This window comes from Crocodylus porosus, unplaced genomic scaffold (genome assembly GCF_001723895.1).
Source record: "Crocodylus porosus isolate Cpor-Errol unplaced genomic scaffold, CroPor_comp1, whole genome shotgun sequence".
Lineage (NCBI taxonomy): Eukaryota > Metazoa > Chordata > Crocodylia > Crocodylidae > Crocodylus > Crocodylus porosus.
In genome coordinates this window covers 6,932,433-6,952,358 of record NW_017728921.1, presented here as the reverse complement: position 1 = coordinate 6,952,358, position 19,926 = coordinate 6,932,433, and the positions used below count along the sequence as shown (strand labels likewise).

Below are 19,926 nucleotides of genomic sequence, written 5' to 3'. Positions count from 1 at the left end.
TCGTGGTAGAGCCCCCCACACAGTGCAGGGCAGTGGGGATCTCCCCGCACCGAGCAGCACCCAGTGAGTGGGGACTTTTTTTTTTTTAAAGAACCGGCAGCTGGGGCAGATGGGGGGTCTAGGGAGCAAGCAGGGGATGGGGCCTGGCAGAGGTGCCCCATGGTCCCCTCCCCTCTTTTGCAGGCCCCCCATCCCCACCCCTAGTACTTACTGGCTCCAGCTCCCTGCTTTTCTGAAGATCCGGAGAGCTTTGCATCGATTCGGACCTGATTCAATTTGGATTTGGAGAGTCGGCCACCGAATCGAGCTGAATCGCCTCTGAATCGAATCACCACCCGAAGCTTTGTGCAGCCCTAAAAGTCAGTACCCCCTCCCCAAATCTTTTCTATTCTCTTCAACCTTTCCCATCTGCACCCAACTGGCTTCCCACCTGGACATTCGCCTTGTCACCTCCCTGCCGGCCTGGACGCAGAGGAACTGAGCAAGTGACAGCCACTCTCCATCAGTCTTACGTGGCCCCGAGTTCCCCACTATGGCGGCAGGTGGAGGACCAGAGAGGCTCTCCAGCCAAGGCACGCCTACACTGTACAAGGAGTCCAAGCGACTTAGCAAACCAGTTATTCAGGCCCATCTTCTCCAGAGTGATCTCCATCTAATCTTGCAACAGTTCTCACATGGCAGTGTGATGCACTCTTATCCCAGCACCTCAGGCAAGGCTTACCAGGACTAAAAAAGCTTTAGAAACTAATCATCCCCTCAGGAGTACTACAACTGAAAACTGTGTATTCCTCTCAGCATGTTCTCTGTCATGTGCGCTAAGCCACGTACACCTGACATCGTGCTTGAGATCTTTACACATTATCCAGCAAAAAAAATATAATAAGATAAATTTAAAAATTAAAAAAAATATATATCAAGATAAGCAGACGCTGCCTGGAGATAATTAGCCAGAGCTGTCATGGTGCAATTCTAGGAGAAAAGGATAGGCCCGAGAGTGGACTTGTAAAATCCAAGCTACTTAAAAAGGTGAAATCTCATTCCATTACTGTCAACAAGACCAAGTTTGTGACAAGTCACGTGGTAGATCAGCACCTTCCAAATACACAGGAAATGTTTCACACATCAGCTCTTTGTTTGCTGATTATAACACCGCCACAGACAGGCGATTGTCAGTGCTTCCATACCCATTTTACACTATAGTAACAAGTCACTGGCTTTAAAGTGCAGTCCCTGATGCACTGTCTGAGGTTTGCTGCTGGGGCTTATCCAGGGTCCCACTCAACCTAGTCTATACTGAAGGGGCAGGTTATACATTGGTTGCTTTTCACTCAACAAATGGTCATCTCGTCCATGCTCAAAGCAGGACCATCCCTGACTAGATCATCTCAGCCAAAGCTTTGTCTAGCCGGGTTCTGAAACTCCAAGGATGGAGCTTCCACCACCTCTCTGGGTGACCTGTTCCCGTGTTTTACTACCCTCTAGGGCTGTGCAAAGCTTCAGTCCCTGGTTCGATTCGGCAGAGATTTGGCCCAATTCGGTGGCCAAATCTCTGAATCCAAATTGAATCAGGAGACCCTCTAATCTCTCCGAATCGGAATTGGAGAGATTCAGAAAGATTTGGCTATAGGCACAGCTTTAAATGTTTTTTCTATATGCCTCTAGATAGCAGGGGCTCGTGAACACTGCAGTGCTGGGGTGGATGGAGTGTCCCACAAAGGCACAGGGAGCTCCCCAGCGCACTTGGCAGCAGACCCAGAAGTGGACCAGAAGCACTTCTGGGTCTGCCGGGGAGCATGCTGGGCCTCCCTGCACCTCCCACCCAGCAACTGGTGCCTCCTGGGTCTGGGGGGGCACCTGGGGTCCCCCTGTGGCCAATTGCCAAGCCGGGGGAGGCAGAGCCCCCCTGTGCACTGCCCAGCAGAGGACCGGAAGTACTTCCAGTCCACTTCCAGGTTCACCACCAAACACGCGGGGGCCCTCCATGTGCCCCAGCATCACAGCATTCACAAGCTGTGCCTGGTACCTCGAGGTATGCAGAAAAAAACATTTAAAGCTGTGTCTATGTCCGAATTGCTGTTTCTCCAAAAATCAGCATCGACTCATCAGATTTGGATTTGGTCAAAGTGAAATCAGGGACAGTGATCTGAATAATCAACAAATCAAAGCACTGTCACTAATTTGGGCTGAATCCAAATCGAATAGGGCCCATTTCACACACCCTACTACCCTCCTAGTGAGAAAATTCTTCCTAATATCTAACCTAAACTTCCCTTGCTAAAACTTGAAACTGTTGCTCCTTGTTCTGTCATCTGCCCCCACTGAGAACAGTCCAGCTCCGGCCTCTTTGCAACCCCCTACAGGTATTTGAAGACTGCTATTAGGTCTACTCTCAGTCTCGTCTTCTCTAGATTAAATAAGCCCGGTTCCCCCAGTCTTTCCTCATAAGTCATGTCCCCCAGCCCCTGAATCATTTTTGTCACCCTCTGCTGGACTCTCTCCAATTTGTCCACATCCTTTCTGTAGTGGGGGGTCCAAAACTGGACCCAGGACTCCAGATGTGGCCTCACCAGTGCTTAATAGAGGGGAATAATTACTTCCCTTGACCTACTGGCAACACTCCTACCAATGCAGCCCAGGATGCCATTAGCCTTCTTGGCAACAAGGGCACACTGCTGGCTCATATTCAGCTTATTGTCCACTGTCACCCCCACATCCTTTTCTGCAGAGCTGCTGCCCAGCCAGCCAGCCCCCAGCCTGCACCGGTGCATGGGATTGTTCTGTCCTAAGTGCAGGACTTTGCACTTGTCCTTGTTGAACCTCATGAGATGCCTTTTGGCCCAATCCTCTAGGTCACTCTGAATACTAGCCCTACCCTCCAGCATATCTACTACTCCCTCCAGCTTGGTGTCATCTGCAGACTTGCTGAGGGCACACTCTTTGCCATGTTCCAGGTTGTTGATGAAGACATTGAACAAAACTGACCCCTGGGGCACTCCACTTGATACTGGCTGCCAACTAGACATGGAGGCATTGATTACTACTCTCTGAGCCCAATGCTCCAGCCAGTTTCTATCCACCACACAGCCCGTTCATCCAGCCTGTACCCTCTAGGGCTGTGCAAAGCTTCAGTCCCTGGTTCGATTCGGCAGAGATTTGGCCCAATTCGGTGGCCAAATCTCTGAATCTAAATTGAATCAGGAAACCCTCTAATCTGTACATTGCCTGCGAGAAGTCAATCTTTATCTAAAATTCCATCAAGTGACTTTACTAACCATGGTATTGTGAATTCTTTAAGTTTTTGCAGAATTCACTGGGTCATTTATGTTATTTTGGACATTAGTCTTTTTTAAGGACTACCCTAGCTTTAGGAAAAAAAGGTTATTTTAGGTTTCTTTCAGGATTTTTTTCTCCTTTTTACTGTCACATAAACTTTTGTTGCAAGGGAAACAGCTTCTACGAATCAGAAATGAAAACATCCCACAGCCCAAACAAAATGTTCAAGGAACTCTCTAACTTTTCAGGTTTGAGTACATAATGTGGAAATAAGTGTAATCTGGGTGGTACTCCAAGAGGTACCCCCTCTCCGATTGAAGGGATCAAAGCAGGTGCACAAGTGCTGTGGGAGGTGTAGGGACTCTCCTCCCCTACAGAGCAGAGCCAGACCACCAATGGGGACTTAACCATATACCTTTAAAAATACTACAATGCCCCAAGGGGGCAGGATTCAACAAAGGTTAGACACTTACAATCACTGACAAAATAGGGTTAACAAAATACAAAACTCAAACAGCAGAACAAACAATACGGGTTGGTGAAATATACAAAGGGCACAAAATGTAAAATGTCAAATGTCAAGGAAATATAGGGCCTTGGGGCCTGGATGGGGAGAAAACACAATGGCCCCTTTCCACTGCAAGATTTACTTTTTGTTATCTCACTCACCCCAAGTCACCTCAGCTGGGACTCGAACCCAGAGCTCCCACGTGGGAGGCAGGAACACTGCCTCACAACCACCACTGGTAGCACTGCTCTAGCCTGCTAGGGGTCTTGACCTTCACAGAAGCCTGGCCTCTGAGTGGAAGAGCTGGAAGCAGAGCTGGGAACCTCTCAGGTCGCTGCTCAGATCCTTCCTGGAGCGGGGGGAGCCTCTCCTGCTGGCTGCAGCCTCTCCTGGGGGATCCTGGAGCCCAGTGGGGGCCTCTCTTGCTGGCCGCACGCTGCGCTGCTGAGGGTCCCACTGCTGCCCACAGGTCCTGCTCTTTCAGGCTGTTCTGGGGCACTGCTCCCGCCCTGCTGGCTCAGCTCTTACCGGCTCTGTAGAGCTCCTTCCTTGTTGTCCCTTGCTGGTCTCTCCCCGCGTCAGCCCACACTGCCCCTTTTATCCCCCTCCAGATAACCCAAGGGGACAATTGGGACACAGAGTGGGGGGGGGTTGAGTCTCTGGGGCCTGATTTGTGTGGAAAGGAAATTCCAAGTCCTCCCATCATCTTCTGCCCTTTCAAAACCCCTGGGCCAGGTCACTGCCAGCCAGCCCGTCACATAAGAAATGCTGTATAAGTGCTCTGAACTGAATCCATCCCCAAAATAAAGAGCCTAGTTCAGTACCACTAAAACAATGAAAGCCACTCAAGGACTTCGATGGATATAGGGTGAGGCCTCAAACCTTTGTGCCACACCACTGTAGGTGGGAGATGTGGGGGACACCAACCATAACAATGATCAATGCTTTCCATTAGACCACCCTCTTTCCAGTTGCTTATCATTTTAACCATTTTTAATTGTTTAGCTTAGGATTCTCCATGTCAGGTCTCTACTATAGGCAGAATTCCCTTTCCTCCCTGTAATTTTAGCCCCAAGAATGTAGCTATCTTCAAAAACAAGTCAAGAAGCAAAATATTTTACCCACGTGAGATGCTGATGACCTTTATGTACAGTCTAGCACCCACATAATTTGGAACAGGGATTTGATATTGGGGCGGGGGGGGAAGCAGGATCAATTATGTGTTAAGGAGAAAAAAAAAAAATCAAAATATTGACTAACTCCTTATTAAGAGATGCCATCCACCCTGTGCACTAAGAGAGGCATCTGTTCCATCAAAAAAATATGATTGCATTTCATAATGCATTTATCCTGGAGGCAAAATTAAGGTCAAGTAGGGAATTTTTGACATTTCCTAACTTCTGCAACTTCAACAATATTTTTAATACAGTTATTTTGTATTTGTACAAACACAGATGCAAAATGAGAGCTAAAATGTGGCTCGGTTGTCACTGTTGGCATATCTTTAGAAAAGATGCAATTTTTTCCCCACGTCTCCAGTAATGGTTTAGTTCCATAAGTATTCATGAATGCAGTTAACATATCTGATTAATTCGAGACCACTTTTTCCCCATTCCACTGCTGCAGGATTTTTATCCTCTGGTTTGCCATAGCCATTTTTTTTCTCTAGACAATATAGTAAACCTACCTTGCTGCCTGCTTCATGATTTGGTTTTAAGCGACAAAGGGCATGTTAAGCTTGTTCCTACTTGACCATGCTGGGCTCCTGATGTTCTGCGCTTTCATTTTCAACAGAATTCTAGGTTTAAAATCTGTTTAGTTTCCCCTTCATCTCTTGGCAACTACTGCCAGGAGACAGCCTCCTAACGATCTTTGACTGGCCCACCATTAAATACGATTCATGTTTCCACATATCTTTCATTATTAAACACTGAAACCTTGTAAGCCAGTTTTAATGCCTTGTACGATTTGTTTCCTTAGTACAGAGACATAACCTCCTCTGTATGGATTTATGTTTATTAATATAAATTCTTAATATCATTTCTGCTGGCGAGAGTAATCAGTAAAAGCCAAACACTCATGTATTACACCTTGTACTAACTCATCCAAAATCAAGAAGTAATCTCTGTTCCTGCAATATGTGAAGCGTGACAGAGAAATATATAATTACTTTCCTTTAATTTGCTTAGGTAACAAATATCTAGGGGGCATGAGGTTCCCTCTCCTGCCATTCCTCTAAACTCTGGAGTGGCTACATCTCCACTACAGCCCGTTTCCTCAGTCTCATGTAGGATTTGTTAACTAATCTCAGCTTTTTAAGGATCCCTCCAGTCTATTTCCACGCTACTAATAGATTAAAGAATGACAGGCCATTTCTTTGAAATGTGTGTGGGTATATGCCTACCTTTTGTCTATGAACTCGACACAGTAGTACTATTAGTACACAGCCTTAATTATCATTATATTCGGGCTGACATTTAAAAACGGGGAGACCGGGAAAGTAACACCAATACTGCATGCGTTGTTAAAAAACAAAGGGTCATGGTTTCTTAGGTGAGACTATTTCTTTTATTAAAATGCTCTTCCTGCAGTAGCATACCTTCATTTTTCTTTTAAATTTGTCCTTAGCCTCTCAAGATGGAGTTAAATAATAACTGTGCAGTTCAAGAACAAAATGTTAAAACATCCCCAAGTGTGAATGACTATTTGATGAGGCTTCGGTCTTTTCTAGTTAAGCAAAAAATCATCCTAGCATCTCTCATTTTTAATGAGTCCTCCACCTATATCAAGCAAAACTCTTTGCCAAAGTTGATAACAAAATACGTGCGTATTTCTGCCTCGCTCCTTCAGCATTTCCTTTTTTCCCCTCATTTTGTATATATGAAATTCTTATGTTAGCAGGTGTTAAGAGCCGCGTGTGCGCATCACAGTCAGAAATTCTCCTATCCTCCCTAATACCCATCAGCTTTGCGGGATTTAATGCAGTGGTACCCAAACTGTCAATCGCTATCGACAGGTCGACATGGTCAATCCTGGACTGGGGGGAGGGACTGGGCACGCATACCTCCCCCCCCCCACCCCAGCCCAGCAGGTCAGTCTGTGGGGGAGGGAAGGGGCAGGGGACAGATTGAGGCCCCCATGGTGAGGGACAGATGGTGAGGTCCAGCCAGCAGCAGGGGAAGGTAAGTGTGGCCCCAGCCCCTGGTGGGAGGATTGGAGCCAGAGGGGCTCCTCTAGGGGAACCAGTGGGGGTTGGGGGGGGGGGGACCTCCCATCACTGGGCACATGCCAGTGGAGGCCCTGGGGGCACATGCCCCCACATCTCTGCATGGGCGGAGGCAGTGGAAGCAGCTGTTACTGTGCCTCAAGCCCTGCTGCAGCTGGCCACATGTGGGCGCAGCTTAGCAGCAGGACTCACATGAGGTCAGGCCTTGGCCCGGCCGGGTCTGCAAAGATCTGGTCATCCAAGGGCACATGGGGTGGGGGGGGGCACTCGTGCCACTGGACGCAGCCCAGAGAAGGCCCCAGGGGCCTGTGCCCTGCCCCCCACCTTTGTGCTCAGGGCGCAGTGGGCAGTTCACAGCAGCAGCCATCTCCATCCCAAGCACAGGTGGAAGGGGCATGTGCCCCCCACTTCCCCACCGCAGCCTCTGCCAGGCTGCATCGAGCAGCAGAAGCGCCCCACTTCACGCTCCTGGATGACCAGATCTTCCCAGACCCAGCCAGGCCAGGTCCCAAAACCACTTCTGTGCCACCACTACCTTCACCTGCGTCCACACAATGGCCAGACGTACATGGCGTCAGGCCCTGCCCCAGCCAAATCTGGGACTCTCCACAGTCCAGGAGAGCGTGGGGGCGCTCCTTGGAGGCCTCAGGTGCCCATGCCCCTCAACCTGTGCTCCAGGTGCAGCAGGCATCCTGCAGCAGCAGTCATCTCCGCTGAGAGCACAGATAGGGGGGCACACACACCCCCGGGGCCTCCACTGGGCTGTGTCCAGTGGCAGGAGCCCCCTTGCACACCTGGACGAGCTGCCCAGGCTCTGATCCTCCCACCTGCCCCTGCCTCTGCCCCACTCCCTCCCTTACCACAGGGGCATGACCTGCTGCGGGAGGGGGGGGGGGGCGCGGACAGTGGCGCCAGTAGATCCTGGGTTAGACTGTAATTCAAAAAGTGTTCTCGTACTTCAAAAGGTTGAAGACCGCTGATTTAGTAAGCATTTCTACACATGTACTTTAATATGCAGTAGCCTATTCTACTGCGCATTAAAGTGGCATGTAAAAATCCATGTTAATACACTAATGCACAGTAGAATAAGCTAATATGCATTAAGTGTCACTTAAATACATCAGTCTCTGCAGACAGTTTAATAGCCAGAGTAAAACAGAAGCCCTTAATCAATCATAAATTCCATTTATTGAGCGCGTACTCCAAAACCATTGCTTTTCTTTATTATTTAGAAAAAAATTATAAGTACATTAACTTGATCTGGTGAATGACTGAAAGCAAAATGAAAGTGAATGACTGAAAGCAGTGTCCTTCTCCCACCTCCAATTACTTCATACTTAAGCTTACCAAAAAGAGGTGGGTTTAAAAAGGACATAATAGCTGCAGAAGTGGTCTCTGTGGAACAGAAATTACAATTACAACTGAAAACAGAAACTAATTTTCAAATAGCCATTTTAAGAGGGCCTCTAAGAGGAGCATCTTTTGGATGGTAAAACAAGGAGAGGAAAAAAAAAAAAAGCAACTTGTTTTGACTTTTGAAAGTTTTGACCTTTCCAGGTTGGAATCGGTTATAGCTTTCTTTTGGTAAGGCAGATATATTTTAAGCAGACCTCACCAGAAATTCTTAGTAAGCTGATTTATCAATGAAAAGTCTGATAAAACAAAAACAAAAACAAAAAAAGTTCAGAGGAACATACTGGACTTTAACTAAATGTCAGTCTGGAAGGAATTTCCAGTCAAACAGAAAACTCCCTTCTTTCTTGTCCTCATGAGCCACCAGTACCCTGATGACAAGCAGCACACAATGCTATGATGCAAGAAACTCTGGATCAAGTGCCAGCTCAGGAAGAGAAGAGACTTGAACCCATATCACCTGCAAGCCACGGAAGTGCCATGACCGCAGGGCTATAGGCTCTCTTGGACTCACGTAGTAGTCCAGGCTCGCAAGGGGGAGAAGTACGCCTCACTGGCCGACACCCTGAGGGGCCGCGGCTATGATGTGACGGTCAACGCACTCATCGTGGGAACGCTCAGAGCCTGGGACCCCAGCAACGAGAGCGTCCTGCGTGCCTGTGGCATCTCCCGCCGCTATGCCAAGCTGATGCACTGCCTCATGGTGTTCGACACCATCTGTTGGTCCTGCGACATCTATGTGGAACACATCACAGGCCACCGCCAGTTCTCTGACCCCCACCAGATGAGCCATCGCCAGACCAGACCCAGAGGGGACTGCCTGAATCGCCCCCACCAGACGGACCTTTACTTCAAGAGGTTTTTTCAACCATGGACAACCCCACTCCACCCGAAGAGGACCCCCGCAATGACACTCCATATGGACTGAGACTATTCCTTCGAACCACTTCCTCCACCATTGCGGACCATTGTAACAGGTTTGTGTGCATCTATCTCCTTTCTCTCTCAGCGTCGCAAATCCCCTCTCTCCCCTTCCCCATTCCCCGCATCCCCTGCCCCCGGGCTTAGATGGCTAATTTTCCATCTCCTGTAACCTAGTTGCGTTCCCCTCCTCACCCCCATCCCTCTATTGTTAATCCATCACTCGGGCAATCTGTATTTCCCCATCAGCCTTGTCATCTTTTTTGGATTCCCAATCCTAAACATTTATTAATAAAAAGTCAGCCTCTCATTTTTCATGACAAGCTTTGAAAGGTCTGTTTCATCCCAACATGAAATGGGAGGGGAAAAAAAAAAAAAAAAAACAACTTTTGATCACTCCAAAGCTTTTCTGCAATGGGAAAACCATTTCCTGGCCAGCTCCAATACTGAGTGCTTTTTCAACGCACTAAACTGACAGCTGTTGTTTAAGGCTTTCTTGATACTGCTGCAAACAACAGTGTCAATCAGCAAATGACTGTTATTTTTCCTCTCCACTCACTGAAGAAGCTGTTAGGCTTTCTGATTTCTGAGCTAGGTTAAGATCCCAATATTTTACCCAAACAAGACAGACTCTTAGCCCTTTTATGGACTATTTTTATAAGTACACAATTCAGCATAAAAATAAAGCATCACACAGAGTAAGAGATAGGCGAGCGGCTCATAAAATGGTACATATCCCTTCTTTTCGCATACATTCAGAGCTTGCGAGCGTGTATCGAAGGGAAATCTTAAGAGTGATTTGATTTTGATCTATAGTCTCATATGAGCCAGAATGGAATACATTACGCTCCACTTATAACAGACATGATTAAAAACAATCAGTTATATTGGGCAAAAACATATTTCCCAAGGCAAACTCCAATACATTTTTCACTGGCAATAAGACACAGAAATTCTGTATTGTATATAAAAACCTTCTGGGCTTTTATGGACATTACTAATGGCCTGAAAAATAGGGAGAGCCGGCGAAGGAAGTTGTATAAATTAGATGTAGGAGCTATAGTGATTCCATTTCCCACAGCATAATTCCTTGCTAACTGTGTAAACTGTAGATGAATACATTCTCCATAGGCAACGAGCGTATGTCATTTGAAACACTAACGGCAACGAGTTGCCTCCACTCTCTGATGGGGAAGATCAGTGAACGGGTAACAGATTTGCATTCTTCCTCTTAGCTTCAGCATTTAAATTGGACTGCACAGAAAATACAAGTGCTGCCAAAGAAAGGATGTGTCAGGTGAGACTAAGCAGAGCTGGTGGGGAAATTTCTAATGTAGCAGATTTTTTGTGGGAAAATGCCTATTTGTCAAAATGCAAATATTTTACAGAAATGTATCCATTTCCACAATGCCATGCAAACCCCAAGCCAGATGATGGAAATCTGCCCAGTTCCCTGTCTTCTTGTGTGACAGGCTGCCCAGCTATTGGAGATCCTAAGGTCTGCTGCTTTGGGACTATGTCCTCGGATCAAGAATTCCCAGGGCACTTAGGGTCTTCCGGGGCAGACCCCACACATGGATTCTGAGGCTCCTAGTTGCAGAGCCATGAGCCTAAAAGCCTTAAAAACCTTGACTCCAAAGCATGGAGTCTGAACCCCATAAGGCCCCTGCCTGAAGTCAGGGCTGTCAGGGCCTGCAGTCTCTCTGAGACAGAGCTGGGATCCCAGGGGCTCCTCTGGCTGCTTGAGATTGCAACCTCCATGGCCTATGACTAGTTCAGGAGGGCTGATGGGGAAATAAAGACCTCAGGACCAGGAAAGCACAGCTGAATCTGGGTGTCCCGGCATCCATTCCATCTTGAAATTTTCAAAACTGAAGCGTTTTGGCTAAGTACAGACGGTCAAAAAGCCCAAGGCTGAATCAATTCAATCTTCGAAGGTTAGTCTAAGCTGTGTAGATTGAACTGATAAGCAAGTGAACAGACGTTCACTTTTGATTCAGGCAATGCAGCCACATGACTGCAGCAGCCCAGGCCAGAAGCTGGAGGGCGACAGAGCACGCCTCCCTGCTCGGCTGGAGCAGACAGCTTGGGCCAAGGCTAGCCCACTCACTCTGCAAGCGGGGTGTGCAGGGGAGGTGCAAAGCATCCTGGGATGCCAGGGGACTGTGAGAACTTGAATCTGGAGGGGATCTGGGACACAAGTTCAATAAACTGATTTAACATAAATCAGTTAAGTCTCATACTACATCCATCCAGTTTATCTTAAACATATTTCAGCCATTTTGAAGGCAGCTTACGTGCACTGAACTTCTGTTGTGTTACAGATTTCCAATCACTTATACTGGTTTGTGTGTAACTTCTGTCCCTAGCCAAAATGTCTGAACAAAACATCTCTGGATTAACTTCTACCAGGAACCTTCAAGAAATCCTGCTCTTCCATTCTGTTACAGAATGAAAATTCTCCTAGGCTTTTGCAGCATGCCTCAAAAAAAGACAGAAATCAAGGCTTTTGTCCTATTTTAAGTGTTCTCTATTCTCTCTTTGCTGCCATCCAGTAGGCAGGACACAAAGCTGGGATCCGGCAATCTCACCAGCAAGCTGGACTCGCTCTTGATACGTCTACTCCCGTATCCCCAGGGGAGTCAGGGCCACTGAAAAATAAACTGCACCTACTCCATGCCTGACTAGGCCCAGATAGTTGCAGAGTAGATAGCTCAGCACAGCCTTGAGCACATGCCCCAGCCCTGAACTCAGGCTCCCTGCCTCAGGAGACCTTGAGCAACTACTCTGGATGGGTACGAGCAGGTGGGACTGACTTGTTGGCAGGATGCCCAGGGTCTCTCAAGAGGCTGTGCAGACCTACCTTCAGTGCCTTTAGACAAGCTGTTTAATCTCCGTCTTGGATTCACCATATCCCACGGGGGTTGAGAGGTTTAATGGGAAGATAGTGACTGCCATATCACATCATGAGAGCGCTCTATCTACTCCAATGTCTTCCTATTCCCGTGTGCCTCTGACCACTGTCTAGGACTGTATTTGTTGGAGGAAGGTGGAAGAAGCTAATAATGGGCAAGCATGAAATAACTTGCATTTATGAAAAGTTCTTCTTGTACAAAAGCACTTTGTGGTTGGTCCGAGTCCTGAAGCATAAGTGCTTAGGGCCCTTGCATGCTTTTAGCCTAGTTAATGTAAACTTTTGGTGGAATAGGGACTGCCATTTGCTTTGTATTTGTTAGCTGTGCAGAACAATGGGCCATTGCAGAGTGATGTTGTAGCCATGATGGTCCAGGAATTGGAGTGAGGGAAAGATTTTCTGGGGTGAGATCTTTTATTGAGCAACTGTATAGTTGGGATAAAGTGAAACAAGCTTTCAAATGCACAGCATTCCTCTTCTGGTCAGAGCGTAAAATATACTTAACAACAGCAATTCCTTCTCCACAGATGTTTAACAATTTTAAGAGAGTTATGAAGAATACTGCTTGTTCATTCTCTCAACCCTTTGACCCCTCTTCCCAACTCCCCTGGATCTAAAAGTTAGCAGCAAGGAATGCATCTGCCTGGTTTAAGTTGCCAGTGTGTATTGCAACTCCTTCCCTCCCAAGTGTCTAACACACTCAGCGTGTGACATTTCCCAGTTACCTCTTGGCCTTTCTATTCCCAGAGTCTGGCTCATATTTCTCTACAAATTGTGCCTGCATATAATTCTGGAGCAAAACTGACAGTTAAGGGCATAGCAGCAAATATGCAGTTCAAGGCACCTGAAATGAGGAACCTCAGTTGTTCTCTAATAAGAGAGAGACTCACAAGTAAAGCTCGTCAAAAACTTTTTAAAAAAATCCTCCAAAAATGGCAAAAAGAAACCTTTTACTACAGTTTTCACTACGATAGTCTAACAGTTGCCAACCATTTCTATTTAAGAAGAACAAGCCCACTTTAATTTTGATGGGAAATACAAAATCTTTATTTTTCCATTGCCCCCCCACCCCACCCCTGTTTTCTCCTTTGATGCTGAAGAGTTGCAACCACGCAGGATTTAAGCTTGAAAGCAGATAAAGTACCACTTGGTATCCAACAGCAAGGTCATTCCAAACTGGCACTTAAAAAAAAAAAAAACAATTGTGCCGATCTTGTAATTCTGCCACAGATATATTGTGTAACCTTAAGCAAATCACTTAGTCTCCCCATGTCTCAGTCCCCACTCAGTAAAATATGGGGGAATATTTCCTTACCACATTGGAGCATTCTTGGAAATACTGAGATGTTATGAAAGAAGAGTCTGTAACAGTGAATAGATTACAGCTATATCAACGCAAAGGAAAACAACATTTATAAATATTTCTCTAGCAGCATGGATTGCCACAGACATTCTGGCTGACCCGCAAGAGATAAAATCATTACTTGAGGCAAACTGGGTTATGCTAGGGATAATCAATTATAACATTTTATAAGAAAAAGCATGTGATTATTAATAGCCCGTACTTCAAAGTCAGCTTTCCATATATCCGATTCTATTACACCTACAAATTGTGCAAGAACTGTAACATTTGCTCCAAGGCTGCAGGCCAAAGGCTGAAGTCTTTTTTAAAGAAACCCTCCTTACTACGCAGTTGCTTCCTGTTGAGTTACACCCGGGATGAATTTAGGCCATGCTGCTAAACATTCAAATATAAGGATCACACACACCACGTGCTTACCTTAATGTAAACTCATCTGCTAGGGAGTCGCTGTTGAGGGAAATATAGAAAGTTACAATGTCACCTTCCTTGACAGGGTTGAGTGGCAAGTGGATCACGACATTATCATCGAGATTCAGAGAAGACTGTTTTAGTTGGTCTTGATGTGGGTAAACAATGATGCTACCAATCCTCTCCAGTGGCAGCAAAGTTTTGTGCTCATTATCTTGGCCTGCGTGTATGTTGTTTTCCCATTTTGCATCCTCAGGAGAACACTCCCCATCTGCTGTGTAAATCTTATAGAAGAGCTCCACGGTAATCCCTTCCAGCGAGGCTGCTGTTTGCTCATACTCTGAAGCCAGGGGTGTAGGAGAGCTGAACCAGCTCGGCAATAATTCCAGTTCAGCCACACATAATCCGAGGTGACCTTTCAACCTGCAACTAGCCACGACTTCTCTCTCCTCCAGGAAAGCATACACCTTCACACAGGGCAATTGCTCAGCAGGGTTATAGTCCTCCCAGTCCTTTCCCGCAATATAGAACAAGGCTTGCACTTTCGGCTTGTTGGAATATACTGAGCTCTCAATGATGTGAGACTTTAATTTCCAATTAAAAGCAAACTTATTTGTGAAACCAAATGGAGCAGAAGTCAGCATCAGCTCTTGGGGAATTGCCTGTTCAACTGAAAACGGTCCATAAGTTGCATTTAGGACAGGTGGAAACTTGGTTTTGTATATAAAGAACGACTCCATCCTAGACTGCAAACTGGAGTTCCTCATAATATCCTGATTGGCTTCTTTGAGGAAGAAGGAAACGTCGGCATTGCAGATGTGATAGCTCATGGGAAGATATGTAGGCAGGTTTGAAAATCTCTGTATGCTGTCCATGACGCCGCCTCTGCTTTCCACCACTGCAAGCCAAAGGAAAAAGAAAACAGAAAGACAATTCTAATATTTACTTAGGGTTTTTCTTTCTTTCCACGTCCTCTCAGAAACAACAACGCGGTAGAGATCATAACTGCTAGCTGTCATTATCAAGCACTTAAACATTAGCACTGTGGGGACCGCCACTCACAATTTAACATAATCTGCCAGCACTTAGCTTCCTTTTGTTCCTGTTGGCCTGGCCACTCTAAAATTTGCTTTAAATGCCAAACAGGTTCTAGATCAAGCCCCATCAGAAGAGAGTGACTGATGAGGGTGGTTCTGGCTCTGAAAATGCCTTCTGTTTGGATTGCAAAAATTTAGAACACTTGGTTCAGAGATGATACCTTTTATTAGACCAACTGAGAAACCGCAAAAAAAAAAGTATCTTTTTCCGCAAGCTTCTGGGATCACAACCCTTCATCAGGCTCAGGGAAAGTTAAAGATGGTAAAAGTCCCCATGTGTAGGAAATAAACTTCATTTTTGCATTGTTTGGCTGGTCATTTTTCACCAAAAAAATTCAACCCCACCATTTATTTATGCTCAAGTTGTAACATATAGAAATCAAAAAAAAGTGTGGAGGACAGATTGGATTTGTTAAAAACAAAAAATGAAAACAAAAAAGGGGAGATGGGGGTGGGGCGGGGAAAGACAGGACTTTGACTGAAGTCTTCCAGAAGCAAAGCAAGGCAGCTTGGGTTTTGCAAACGTGCATCCATGGTTTTGCAAACCTGTAAGTAGTTTCATAGTTGGTAGGGTCGGAAGGGACCTGAGCAGATCATCAAGTTCGACCCCCTGCCCTAGGCAGAAAAGGATGCTGGGGTCAAATGACCCTGGCTAGGGGATTGTCTGGCCTCCTTTTGAAGAACCCCAAGGTAGGAGCGAGCATCACTTCCCTTGGAAGTTGGTTCCAGATCCTAGCCACCCTGACCGGGAAGTAGCGCCTCCTGATGTCTAGTCTGAATCTACCCTCTGCCAGCTTGTGGCCGTTATCCCTAGTCACTCCTGGTAGTGCTCGGGGGAACAGGGACTCCCTCAATGCCTGCTGGTCCCCCTGACTAGTTTGTAAATGGCCACTAGATCCCCCCTCAGCCTTCTCTTGTGGAGGCTGAACAGGTTCAGGTCCCGTCGCCTCTCCTCGTAGGGCCTGACCTGCTGCCCCCGGATCATGCAGGCGGCCTCCTCTGGACCCTCTCCATGCTGTCCACATCCCTCCTGAAGTGCGGCGCCCAGACCTGGATGCAGTACTCCAGCTACAGCCTGGCCAGTGCCACACAGAGGGGGAGGATCACCTCCCTGGACCTGCTCAAGATGCATCTGTGGATGCATGACAAGGTGAGGTTCACTTTACTGACCACGTCCTTGCATTGGTGACCCATGTTCATCTTGGAGTCTGTAATGGCTCCAAGATACTTTTCTGCCTCTGTGCTGATGAGAAAGGAGTTCCCCAGTCTATAGGTCTTCTTTCTACCTAGGTGCAATACCTTGCACTTGCCAGTGTTGAAACGCATCCTATTCTCATCCGCCCACCCCTACAACCTGTCCAGATCTAGTTGCAGCCAATCCCTCCCTCGTAGCGTGCCCACCTCTCCCTACATCTTAGTGCCATCCACGAATTTCAACAAGGTGCTTTTTACCCCCTCATCCAAGTCGCCGATGAAGATGTTGGACAATGTGGGCCCGAAGCCCGAGCCCTGAGGGACCCCGCTGCCCACATCCCTCCAGGTCAAAAATGACCCGTCCAACACCACTCGCTGGGTGCAGCCCTCTAGCCAAATTGCGACCCATCTGTCTGTGTAGGCATCAATGCCACAGTCGCCTAATTTTTTTTAATTAGAATGGGGTAAGAGACAGTGTCAAAGGCCTTCCTGAAGCCCAGAAAGACAATGTCTACGACAACACCTGCGTCCAAGGATTTTGTGACCTCGTCATAGAAGGCCACCAGGTTGGTCTGACAGGACCTGCCCCTAATGAACCCATGTTGGTTGCCCCTAAGCATAATCTCCCCTACTAGCCCCTTGCAGACGTGCTCCTGGCTAATTTTCTCAAAGAGCTTACCCGGGACCAAGGTAAGACTAACAGGCCTATAGTTTCCCGGGTCCTCCTTCCTCCAATTTTTGAAAATGGGGACCACATTGGCCCTTTTCCAGTCCTCTGGCACCACGCCAGAGCACCATGAGTAGAGTAGAAGCCATTCACACCTGGGTTCCACTTAAAGTTGATCACACATTTGATGTAAGCTAATAAAATAACAGGCAAAAAATTCAGACACTTGGATTCTGATGTAGCTTTCAGTGAGATGGTTTCTCAGGCCCAAGCTGAACTTGAGAGAGAGAGAGAAATGACAAACCTTCTGGGTTTAAAAGTTCACAAAATTATTCAAAACATTTCACTTTTGTTCCTATAAAAAAATGAAAGATGAGTTTTGAAACCTCAAAAGCTATTGCAAAACAGAAAGGTCAATCCTCTGGCCAACTCTAGTTCCCCCTTTCTCTCAAAATAAATAAATAAATAAATAAAATTTGGTGAGAGATAGGCATCGCATACAAGGTCCTACTTTGGATGATTCTTTTATTAATAGTAAGATATGATCTACTTAAATATAATTCTAAAAGAAAGAATTATGTATCTTCTAAGACAACAATCTGCTAGTTTATGGCAAAAGTCCAGTAAATGCCGATCCCTCCGGACCCATATAAAAAATAAACACAAACCAACTGAATGAAGAAACCACATTTCCATAATGTGAAGAGATAACATAGGAAGAATGACAGATTCTAAAGTCAAACCTCTTCTTATTGTCTACACCTAATCTGAAGGTGCCTACTGAATGTTTATCAGTAGTGGTTAGAGCACAACACTACAGCTACAGAAACAATTACACCCGTTCCATGCTAGATGACTCAGATACTTGCAGCCACAGGTTAGCATAGATACAAGCTGTAAGGCATCATTTAAAGCTCTGTATCTAGGCTACATTTCTTGAAGATATGTTCTGAGCCAAATCTCTTCCTCTCTTTGCCTTTGACTTTGCTCCGCTCTTGTTCTCTTTTAAAATTCTGCTCATTTATTTTTGATGGCCTGATATTCTCCATGCTTCTTTAAAGCACTCTCCATCCATTATAACATTTCTGCTTTTGCTGTTTGTTATATGTTTTAATGTGGCCATTCAACTGGCGTGGGCGTGAGAATACAAGAGCGCATGAGAACACGCATGGAACAACACCAATGTAAAGTGGCCCCTACCCCCTTCCATGCACCACACTGCTTTGTTGAGATTTCACAGCCCTGAATGCAAGATAAAGGCTTTGGGCATAACTGGGACTTCCCAACAAGCTCCCAGTTGGTGGGAGCAAGCAGCTGCAAGGCCCTGGAGTAAAGCCAGGGACCATGCTACAACGCATCCATCACCTGGGTCCCAGTTCCCCCCCTTGCTCCCATGGGGGTATAATGTACATCAGCCCTATACAAGGAAAAGGATAGAGCACCAGGTCCACCTGTCCACACACATGCAGAGCAAGAGAGGTGGCTCCACCAAGGCAGGTAGCCCCAAAAGGGACAAAAGGAATCTTATAGCCCCTTACTTGCCTGTGCAAGAGCTTTGTGGAGGGTTACCATGTAGCTCTGATGTCAGTCAGACGTGCAGGGGAAGACAATTTCTTTTTCCCCCTTTCAGGGTGAACATTAACCCCTTTCTGAATGTCTTGTCATGCCGGCGTGAACCAAGGCAGTCCGTCCCTGGTAGCTGAGCTGAAAGAGAATAAGCCTCCCCAAGAAGCCAAGGGTGGACTTCAGGCAGAAGCAGTAGGTGATAGGTAACAGGTCGCAGAGAACGGAGTCGTTCTAAAATGGTCTGGGATGGAGCAAGAGAAATAGTCTAAAAAGAGAAAACTAAGCAAAGACAGAGCAAGACGGGGCCAGGTGTAGCAGCTGCAGACGTGCTAGCTACCCAGAGTGTGAAACTACATCCAGTTGATGGTGGTGCCTACCTGGGGGATAGCACAGCAGCCAACAAGACACAGGTGGGAGAGCGGACAGTAGGGAACCTGCAGACCCTTTTATGAAGGATCAGTGAGTACAGAGGAGCCCTTCAATTAGCACAGAATTGAGGGGCACCAACTGTTTGAGAGCTTCTGCTGCTTCCTGGGTCAATCCACCCCTATGCAGCTGAAGGACAAATGCTTTCCTTTCCTCTCCTTCCTTTGCCTACCAGAAAGATTTCTGACGATCATACTGCAGGGTCAGCTGTGCCTTATTTATAACAGGAAATTCAGGAAACAGTACAATGATGTGTGGTGCCAAAGCCTACCCGAGCCACCGAGGAATGTTTTAGCAGCTCCATTACTGCACTGCTATTTATAGAGTACTTTTGACACGGCATGAGATGCCAGAGCAGAGTTTGAAATTGCAGAATTTCAGGAGCTCAAAGTGAACTTTGTTCCTGGGAAAGCAGGGGTGGGGAGGAAAAGGAGAGGGGGCTTTGTTTCTTTGCTGAAGAGTCAAAATTCAGACAAGCGCCTTCCTGGATTAATTGTATACAAATCTAGCTATGTCTGAAGGCGAGACTTCCCAGAAGTCTCATTCATCATAAAATCACCCAGCTGTATAGATGAGCAAAAGGCACAGAACAGCAAAATCTCCTCCAAGTTCCACCAGGAGCGTTAAACTTCTGCTTTCTCCCAAGACAAACTAGGTTCTGAGGGAGACTGAAATATTGGCAGAACCAGGGAGAAAATGAAAAGGATTTGAGGCTTAAATATACTTGCATTTACATTATAGCAGACTCTGCCCTCATCTGATATGTAGATATTTTATTTCCCTCATATATTAATTTACAGGATTTTTGAAGGCATGTTTCTCCACTCCTCCAGCTTCCCTATAGTGGTGGCATTCAGTGCACCCTGTGAGAAACTTGTTCGAGATCCTGGATGTTACCCCTGCTATAAACTCCAACAAAATGAGACACAAATTTTGTCTGAATGCTTATA

The 19,926-nt window shown here is 46.4% G+C and overlaps 1 protein-coding gene across 1 annotated transcript in view; it reads right to left on the bottom strand.

The window, feature by feature from the left end:
* TMEM132B (transmembrane protein 132B) overlaps window positions 1-19,926 on the bottom strand; it is a 334,288-nt gene that overhangs the window by 263,622 nt on the left and 50,740 nt on the right. The window contains exon 2 of the mRNA XM_019539385.1: window positions 14,036-14,961. Within this exon, the coding sequence (XP_019394930.1) occupies window positions 14,036-14,961 (926 nt within the window). The remainder of the gene's footprint in view (window positions 1-14,035; window positions 14,962-19,926) is intronic.